Source organism: Otolemur garnettii, unplaced genomic scaffold, assembly GCF_000181295.1.
Source record: "Otolemur garnettii isolate 467f Iridium unplaced genomic scaffold, OtoGar3 scaffold00003, whole genome shotgun sequence".
NCBI classification, from domain to species: Eukaryota; Metazoa; Chordata; class Mammalia; order Primates; family Galagidae; genus Otolemur; species Otolemur garnettii.
Window position 1 is genome coordinate 5,324,631 of NW_003852398.1, and position 10,544 is coordinate 5,335,174.

A 10,544-nucleotide genomic window follows, 5' to 3' on the forward strand; every position below is an offset into this window, starting at 1 on the left:
CCCGCCACCTTAGGTGTACGTGGCTGGCGCCTTAGCCGGTTGAGCTATAGGCGCCAAGCCAAAATTGGGTGTCTTAAATGATAGAAATTTATTTTCTCACAGTTTTGGAGCCTGAAAATTCCAACATCAAGGTGCTGGCAGATTGGTTTCTAGTGAGGTCTCTCTCCTTGGCTTGCAAGTGGTGCCTTCCCTTTGTATCCTCAAGTGGCTTTTTCTCTGTGCTTGCAAATCCTTGGTATTTCTTCTCTTCTTATAAGGACATCAGTCCCATGGGATTAGGGTCCTAGTCTTATGACCTCATTTCACTTTAATTACCTCCTTTAAGGCCTGATACCCAAATAGAGTCACTTTGGAGATTAGGGCTTCAACATGTGAATGTTGGGGGACATAGTTCTGTCCATAATGACTTCATTGTCATTGTTCTGTTTCATTGATTTATATATCTGGTCTTATAGAATACCAGATCAACTAGGTTAATATGGCTTTATAATAAGACTTGAGATCAGATTGTGTAAATTTTTCAGCTTTGTTCTTTTTCAAATTGGTTTTGACTATTCTACATCTTTTGCATTTTCATATACATTTTAGAATCATCTTTTTCTGTTTCTATAAGAAAACCTATGGGGATTTTGATCGATATTATGTTGAATGTATAGTCCAAAGGGTAAGAATAATGTCTTAAAAATATTGTGTCTTATAATCCATGAACATGGTATATCTCTTCATTGGTTTTTTTCTTTCATTTATATAAATAATGTTTTGCAGTTTTCAAATATAGAGACCTTGCACACCTTTGCAAAGTGTTGCATGGTTTTTGGTGATATTATAAATAATATTTTAAAATTTTCATTTTCCAATTATTTGTTGATAGTCTATAGAAATACAGTTGAGTTTTTATCTTGTGACTTAATTTAATAGTTTTTTTGATAGAGTTTAGGATTTTATATATAGAAAATTGAGTTGTCTATGAAGAAAGTTTATCTTATACTTTCTAGTCTTTATCTTTAAAAAAATCATCAGTCTTTTTTTCTTGTCTTGTGTATTGAACCACCAGTAAAATGTTAAAACTGAATATCATTATCTTTTTCATATCTTAGAGGGAAAGAATGCAGTGTTAATTTTTTATTACTGCCTTTACAGCTGGATGAAGTTTCCTTGTATTCCTAGTTTTATGAGAACTTTAACACAAATGAGTGTGGAACTCGTGAAATACTTTTTCTGTATTCACTGAGTGATTATATGAATATTCCTTTTTTGTGCTAAATTGCATTAATTGACTTTTGAATATTGAGCCAACTGTGAGCTTGCTCAGTAAACTGTAGTTGTTCATGGTGCATTACCCTTTTTATATCATGTTGCATTTTATTTGCTACTGTTTTGTTGAGGGCTTCTTTTTTTTTTTTGAATCTGCATTCATGAGAGATTGGTTTGAATTTTTTCCTATTTGTTTGTTATGTTTTGGGACCAAGATTATGTTGCCCCCTTAAAGTGAGTTGGTAAGAATTTCTTCCTCCTTTATTTTATGAAGAACTTATGGAAGATTGATATTGTTTTTGTCTTGAGTGATTGATAGAATTTATTGATGAAAACTTTTGGACCTGTAGTTATTAAGACTTTCCATTTCTTTGTTAGTTGTATTATCTAAAAAGTTTGTCCATTTCACCTAAGTTAACATATATATTGGCATCAAGTTGTTCCTAATAGTACCTTAATATTGTCTTAATGCCTGTGGGAACTGTTGTGATATCTGTCTCTCTTTCACTTAAACAAAATTATAAAGAAAAGAGATAGAGGAAGAAGGAGACTTCTTTTATTCTTTTATTTAAGAATTCATGCTCATATTTGCCTTTTGTTTTTATTTCAGAAGTTTTACCTCTTTCATCCTTGATAATTAATAATTTGTGTTTTCTTTCTCTTTTGTTTTGCAGTTTTTGGCCAGGGCCAATTTTGAACCCACCACCTCTAGTATATGGGGCCAGCTCCCTACTCTTTGAGCCATAGGCACTGCCCAATAATATGTGTTTTCTTTTATGGTTTTTTAAAAATTAGAAGTTTACCAATTTTATTAGTATTTTCAAAAATGACTTCTTTATTTCATTATTTGTCTGCTATATATTTTATTAATGTATAATTTAATATGTCTTTCATTCTACTATTGAGTTTAATTTTTCTTTTTCTGCCCTCTAATTTGGAAAATTTGGTCATTGCTTTTAAATTTTTCTCATTTTTCAAATATATGTGTGTGTATGTGTACATACTGACTAACATCAAATTTTGCTGCAAATCACTAGATTTGGGCTGGGTCATATTTAGTTTGCCTTATAGAAATAATACATTTCTTAAATTATAAAATAATAATAACAAACAATAAAAATAATACATTTCTTACCCAAATTTGTGAAGCAAGATTTAGACCTGCTACCACAACAAAGAAGATAAAAGATTTGTCTAATTTGTCTCTCCCCTAGTTTTCTTTATGTATGCTAACAGCTATATTATTATTATTACTAACTTTAAAAAACAAAAATGAGTTACACAACAAGAACAGGGTTGCATTTCACAGATACAATGGTAAGTGAAAGAAGCCAGATACAAAGGTACACACGGTCTGATTCCATTAACATGAAGTTCAAGAAAGAACAAGACTCATCTTTGATGATAGAAATCAGAATCACGGTTATGAGCATGGGATGCCATCTGGGCCAGGGCGCAAAGGAGCCTTCTGAGGTGCTAGAAAAGTGCTATTGTGCTGGTGGCCTAGCTTTATATATCCAAAGCAAAAGTCATTGCACTGTACATTTAAGATTCGGGTACTTTTTCTTAACAATATTCCTTAGGAGTCTTTTCATGGGCAACACCCAGACACTCATTCTTTAAAATGGCTGATGCATATTTTGTGATCTGGTTACTCTTCTATTTTTTTTAACCAGGCCTCTGTCAACGTGCTTTCTAGGTTGATTTCTTCCCCAGCATCCTTGCTGCCGGCTTTCTATGCTGTGCTGTGTGGAGGCAAAGAGAGAAGCATGGACTGGGATTAAGTTTTAGTCCTTTTCTTTGTGCTATCTTGGTGCCTGAGCAGAACCATTTATTGTCTCTGAGCCTCAGTTTATTCTTCTGTAAAATGGATTTTGAAATATGCTGAAAGGTTTTTCTAAAAGAAAATATGGGAACCAGTGGTAGAATCTATTTGAGAAACGCTGTGGTAAACAAAGCACAGTGGATTTCCTTGCGAGTGGACGTCTCAGAGTCCATGTTATGTGAATGAGCCGTGTAAATCTCCAAGCGGGGACAGGAAATGCATAGAGGGTAGATAGTGGTCCCTAAACCACAGAACTCTTTTATATAGTGGTCCCTAAACCACAGAACTCTTGCTATTTTTTCCTAAAGGAAGCATTCCTGAGGTTTGGTATTTGTGGAACACTTCTTGGGAAAACTATAGAATGATGGGTGCTCATCAAGGCCCCCACCATGTGCTAAGAGGTCCAACATATCATAAGAGACCTTTACCTGGTGCTTGTCAGGTAAACAAAACAGTGAATGAGTGTTTTGAGAACATGTACAGTAAAGGTCAGTCATTCATTGCTCTGCTTAAAACACTTTAAGACCTTCTTACTATAGTGAGAATAAAATCTCACCCCTTTTCATGGTTTTCAAGCACTGGCTGAGATTCCCAGCCTCCATTTACACCCCTTCCCATCTCTTCCCCCAACAGGAGGCCAGTGGAGCACAGTGTCAGCCTTGCTCAGGGCTGTTCTATCAGAGGGACAAGATGTTGGAGGATTCTGAAATCAGATGGATGTGGTTTCAAATCCTGATTATGTCCCAGCTGTGTAGTCGTTTTGTCTCTCTGAGCCTCATTACACCCACCTGTGAATGAGGTTGATAGCATTTGCCTCTCAGGAATGTTTTAAGTTATGAAAGAAAGGGGATGTGGAAGCACCAGGCTATGCACAGTGAATGCTAATGCTTTCCATTTTGACACAATTCCACATGAGGTTGAGGGATTTCAACCCTGAGTCCTGAGAAGGAATCATCCATCCTCAGGGATCTCTCCATTTTAAGAGCATTAGCCTATTTATTTTAGCTAATTCATTCATCACCTGTTATGCACCAAGCACCATTCTAGGCACCAGGGATTCAGTAGGAAAGAAACAAAACCCCCAGCACTCCTGAAACAGACTTCCTGTGGGCAGTGAGGAGAATGACATAAGGTAGGACAGCAATGGCTTCCATGAGACGTATCTAAGCCCCTACACTGTGCTCCATGAGGGTGGACTCCAGGGAGAGTTGGGTCCAAGACCTGTTCTGGACTTTGAGGGCCTTACAGCCTGTCTGGAGTGGTAAAGGGAGCCCAAATGAGAAGAAAGCAGCATGCACCTGGCCTGGTCTCACCTGCTTCTTGTCCTCGCAGTGGCCGTTGCTTCTCTGTTCAAGTAGCTGAGCTGCCACTCGGCCCCTGCTGCCCACCTGGATCACCATGGCCTCAGGTAAGGTTGCCTGGGTGGAATGAAGTCCTCCACTAGACAGGCAGATAGGCACCCTTCCCCTCCCCCACCTCTGGTCACCAGGCATCCTGTGAGCATTGAGTTCTGATGTCACAGAAGGTGAGATATCTAGCCCCATCCCTCACATTTTTTTTTTCATATAAATGTAGAAAACACAGACCAGGAAGAAATGCATCAAAAGATTATATTTCAGAATGATTTTTCTGATCTATCTGGTCTTATCTGGACTTCATTTTACTTATCCTCATTTCTCTCTGTGCATGTTTAATTCTAAACAATTTTGTTACACGTGTAGGTTTGTGTAACCTATCACCACAACTTGAACTTTACCTTAGAAATGAAAACAGTGTAACCTAAACATTTGTACCCGCATATTAATCTGAAATAAAAAAAAATACAGAAGAATTCTAAAACTACAAGGAGCTTTGTGTTGACCTTTGGTGCCCTCTACTTCTCTAAACCTCACCCTTACTCTCCCTAACTCCTGGAAACCACTAATCTATTTTCTATTCTGAAATTTTGACAATTCAAAATGTCATAGACATGGAATCAAAGAGTATGTAAGCTTTGAGGATTTTTTAAAATTGTGATGTAATTCCATGGGGATTCTTCTAGTTTGCCACATGTATCAGTCGTAGTTCATTCCTTTTTATCGCTGCATAGTACTTTATGATATGTATATACTGCAGTTTATTTAACCCTTCACCCACTGAAAAACCTGTTCAACATTTGTTTAAGACTTGTTTACAGTTTTTGACTTTTGTGGATCAAACTGTTAAGAACACTCTTATACAGGATTTTGTGTAAACATAAGTTTCACTTCTCTGGGATAAATGCCTAAATCATGTAGTAATTGCATGATAATTTTGTAAGTTATCCAACTGTTTTCCAGAATGGCTATGCAATTGTGCATTCCTATCAGCAATATGTGAGTGATTTGTTTTCTCTTCATCTCTACCAATATTTGGTGTTTTTCACTATTTTTTATTTTAGCCATTTTGATAGATGGCTAGTGACATCTCATTGTGGTTTAATGGGTATTTCCCTGATAGCTGATAATGATGAACCTCTACTCAGGTGCTTATTTGCCATCTGCAAATCCTCTTCAATGAAATATCTGAATTCATGTTTACTGACCATTTGCTAACTTGTTTGGTTTTTCTACAGCTGAGTTTTGCTTATTTTAGATACTAGTCCTTCTTTGGATATATGGTTTGCAAATATTTTCTCTCAGTCTGCAGCTTATGTTTTATCCTTTTCACATGGACTTCTGGAGAGAGTTTTAAATTTTGATGAAGTTCAATTTATCATTTTTCTTTTTTGAATTGTGCTTTTTGCATCAAGAACTTTTCATCTCACCCTACCTTTCAAAGATTTTCTCCTTTTCAAAAATGTTATGCTTTATCACAGTGTCTGTGAGCCATTTGGAATTAGTTTTTGTACAAGGTATGAGGCTTAAGTCAAGGTGAATTTTTTGCCTGTGGATATCCAATTGCCCCAGCACCATTTGTTGAAAGTCTATCCTTCCTCCTTTGAATTGCTTTTGCACCTGTGTCAAAAACCAATTGAACGTGTTGTATGGGTCTATTTCTGGGTTCTCTATTCTATTTCATTGATCTATGTTTCTATTCCTGCACCAATATCACACGTCTTGGTTACTGTACTTATATAGTAAGCCTTAATATAGAGTAGAGTAACTTGTCCCACTTTGTTTTTCTTTGTCGAGATTGTTTCAGATCTTCTAGGGCCTGCAAATTTCCATATAAATTTTAGAATGAGCTTGTCTATATTTATAGAAAACTTTCCTGTCTGGGATTGTGATAGGAGGTGTATAAAACCTACAGATCACTTTGAGAAGAATTGACATCTTTACTATGTTGTGTCTTCTAGTCCATGAACAGGTCTAGTATGCCTCTCCACTAATTTCGGTCTCCACTCATTTAAGTCTTCTTTGTTTTGTTTTATCAGCATCTTGTAATTTTTAGCATATAGATCTTGCCCATGTTTTGTTAAGTAAGTGTACATCTAAATATTTCATTTTTTGGACTATCCCTATAGTTTAAAAGCTCCTGTGTACCAAAAAAATTTCATGTGTTAAGAAATCATTAATGTTCCACATTTTATGAATTAACTTTTTCTAAGCTACACATATGTGGGAATAGATAGGCTGAGACCTCCTGGGCCTTTCAAAAGACAGGGTAAAGCCCACAGGTGGGCCACCCCTGTACTCCTAATTGTGGAGAAAGGAGTCTAAAGGTGCTCAGTCAGAAGAACGTCTGCATGACTATCCCTCCATGGGCAAATCAGCAGTGCAGGCAAACTGAGGCCATCAACCAGTAGCTTAGGCTAAAGAAGCTGAGATGTCTGCCTGAGGAGATGAGGCTTGCTCTCTGCCCTCTCTCTCCCTCTTGCACCATTATCTGACTGCTTCAGATGTTCCATTGCCCTATGTCACTGTTTATCCTTTACCCAATCTTACAGGGGGCTGTACTCTCCCCTCTCTCATTTTTAACCTTGACTGCTGCCATTCTTGCACATATACTCTATTAGGTACCCAATAAAAAGATCCCAGGAAACAGAACAGGTGCTGCATTGTTTTCATGCTGCCACCAGGCACATGAAACAGTTTATGCCCATACAGGCTTCCCGTTTTATGCACTAAGTTTGGTGTAAGTTTCATGATTTCCCCAGCACCATCTCCCTTGCTGACCACTGTCCAAGATTGGGGTCCACTAGACACCCAACCCACATACATAGCTTCTGATTAACAACCAGATAACTTATTTATTGAGACTTGGCATATATCAGCATTTCACTAGATTATTTTACTATATTTTCTCTAAGCTATAATTCTGCAAGTAGTTGGGAATTGAATCTGCTTTATTTTTTTTTTTTTTTTGAGACAGAGCCTCAAGCTATCCCCCTGGGTAGAGTGCCATGGCATCACGCTCACAGCAACCTCCAACTCCTGGGCTCAAGCGAGTCTCCTGCCTCAGCCTCCCAAGTAGCTGGGACCACAGGCGCCCGCCACAACGCCTGGCCATTTTTTGGTTGCAGCCATCATTGTTGTTTGGTGGGCCCGGGCTGGGGATGCGAACCCGCCACCTTAGGTGTATGTGGCTGGCACCTTAGCCGCTTGAGCCACAGGCGCCGAGCCTTGAATCTGCTTTATTAACCATAGTATTTCTAATACCCATTATGCAGCCTGTTACTCAGTAAATGTTCTGTAAAAATATTTCTTGAAAGGACAAATAATGAAAAACCTCAAACTGTGGTCTCTGAGAAGCTAGAAACTGTCTGGTGAATTCATTTTTGTATTTGCATTATTTGGTTCAATAAACACTTGTTGAATGAGTAAAGCAGGAGCTATGATTTTGATTTTACCAATGAAGAAGCTGAAGGCCAGGGAGGCTAAGGCATTAAGTGATAGTGGCTGTCATATATTTTATCTCACTTTACCCTCATAACGGCCCAGCAAGGCTGACGCTTGCCAGTCTCTCTGCTGGGGACGTTACTTTCCTTACTCAAGGTATCCTGCCTGAGTACAGGTCTATTACCTCTGAAGTCTTTTAGTTTACCCCAAGGAGCTAATATAATTTCACCCAAAAGCCAAGGAAGTTATTACTCCTTTCATGGGAAGATTCAAGACCAGACAAAGAAAAGGACCTGCCCCAAGACAGTGGAGGGAAAGGGACACAAGTCCCTTGCCTCCCACTTGAGGGCCACTCAAAAGGCCATTTGTGTCATCTTGATGATTTTGCCTGTGCCCATGCAGCTGCTGGCCTCTCGGGTGGACACATTCTGGTGGACACATTCAAATGTTAAATGCAGATATGCAAAGATTGCACCTGAAGCTAATTAACACACCAAAAGTCATGAGTTAAAGTCACTTAAAGAGAAGGTGACCAGAAATGTTTTCTCGGAAACCCAATGAATTCTTCCAGGAAACTCCTCTGAAGAGCAGAACTTATAGGAATGGCAGGAAGGAGGGGAAGGAAGAGCAGCCTCCCCCACCTCCCTGGGCCACAGAGGCAGCCCAGGAGTTGGACAGGGGAACATCAGCATCACTGCTGCACTGGGTGCCCCCACTTCTCAGTAAGGGAAAAGGAAACAAGTGAGAAAGGAGAGACATCGCAACAGGAAATTAGGGAGAAGATAATGTGGAAACTAATGGGGGTGGGGGCAAAAGGAAGGAAAATATATGAATGAGTAGGGAGTTACAGGCAAACAACTAGTCAGTCTTGAAAAATAGGTAGAAATCTGCCCTACACCAAACAAGTGGAAACCAAGCAGTATTCTGTGCCTGAATCCTGTCTCCCAAACACACTTGGGTTCAAATCACTATATCATTCATGTGGGAAAATGAGATCATATTTCTGAGTTATCTGAAAAATGAGGCCAATAATTACAAATATCTTGTGATGGTACTAGTAGGGCTAAATGGGACGAATTGACTGGATAGTGTCTGCTTCAGCTGGAACCTCGGTCAGTGGCCCTCCTCCCTCTCCCTTCTTCTTCTCCCCCCTCCCTCTACCTTCCTTCCTCTTTCCCTGCCTTCCTCTCTCTCTATTCCCCTTCTCCCTCCTTTTCTTCTCCTCCCTTTTCCATATTTATTGACTGGCTACTCCTGTGCCAATTCAATTTAATTCTCCCAGCAAGAATGCAAGGACTTTATATAAAGAGTTTATCTGGAAAACTGATAGAACTGGTGTAATTGGCAAACCTGGATAGGAGTGGGTAGGCACTACGAGGGTGTAGAAGGAAGAGGAGAAGATGACTTCACAAGGGAAGGGGCATTTTTGGCTAGCCAATGGGGAGGATGAAGGATTTCTGGGGAGGCTGAGTGTTATAAACAAAGGACCTCACAAACTAGGCCTTAGACCAGAACCCAGTCCTGGCCTAGGTCTGGTGTCCTGCCTTTATTCTGTGGAAGAAAAGCTTATAGCAAGGATTGCAGATTTGGAAGCCTAGAGGTACTGAACAATTAATGAAATGAGAGAAATAATCTGAGTGTAAAACAAAGGGCATGGTGGGGACTGCGGTGAGATTATAAGTATGTGTTCAGAAAGGCCAGCCAATTATTGCCAAGAGAACATGGAGTTCAGTGTTGAGAACATTTTCTGCCTTTTTTTTCTAGAGAAGCTGGAAATTCAGTCTTTCATGGGAGATCTCCTGCTTTATAAATGTTGGCAACCAATTGAACTTTGGAAAAAAATATACCCTGTGGGCTAAATATAGGCCATCAGTTTGTGAACTCTGATTTATTGTGTGTCTGTTGTGCCCAAACACAGCTTGTCCTAAATCCTCCCAACAGCTCTGTCATGTGGAGTTTATTACCTACTATGGCAAACAACTGAAGCCACCATGGCTCCCTAAAATCAGAAAAGGCAAATACTGTAGGGATTTCAGGGAGCCCTTGAATTTAATGGAAAGGCTGAAGATGAAGGTTGAAGGAGGGGACCATAGGTGAGGGAGTACCATAGGCACGGTCTGAACTCAGAACTGTAAGCTAGGGTTAATATATATACTCTAGGTGGTTGGATTCCAATGCCCTGAAAGAATTCTAAGTTTTCTTGATGTCTGTATTAGTTACCTATGGCCTCTGTAACAAATTACTAGAAACAAGATGGCTTAAAACAACAGAAGTGAATTTCCTTGTAGTTCTGGAAGCTACAAGTCCAAAGCCAGTGTCACTGGATTGAACCACTGAGGCTTTGGTCTGAATGTATTCTCCTGAAGGCACTAGGATAGAATCCTTCCCTGCCTTATCCAGGTTCTGGTGGTTGCCAGCAATCCTTGGCTTGTGGCTGCATCATTCTAATCTCTGCCTCTGTGGTCACGTCACTGTCCTCTCTTCTGTGGGTGTGAAATTTTCCTGTCTCCCCTTTATAAAGATATGTGGCACTGGGGCCCTCTGACTAAGCCACCATAATCTCCTAATCTGAAAATCCTAAATTTGATGACATCTACAAACACTTATTTTGCCTTATAAGGTAATATTCACAAGTTCAAAGGATTAGGGTGTGGGTATCTTTGGGA

The 10,544-nt window shown here is 39.3% G+C and overlaps 1 protein-coding gene across 1 annotated transcript in view; it reads right to left on the reverse strand.

The window, feature by feature from the left end:
* Window positions 1–4,479, reverse strand: part of SMIM23 (small integral membrane protein 23) — a 7,581-nt gene extending 3,102 nt beyond the window's left edge. Inside the window, exon 1 of the mRNA XM_012806624.1 lies at window positions 4,393–4,479. Within this exon, the coding sequence (XP_012662078.1) occupies window positions 4,393–4,479 (87 nt within the window). The remainder of the gene's footprint in view (window positions 1–4,392) is intronic.
* Window positions 4,480–10,544: the final 6,065 nt, after the last annotated feature.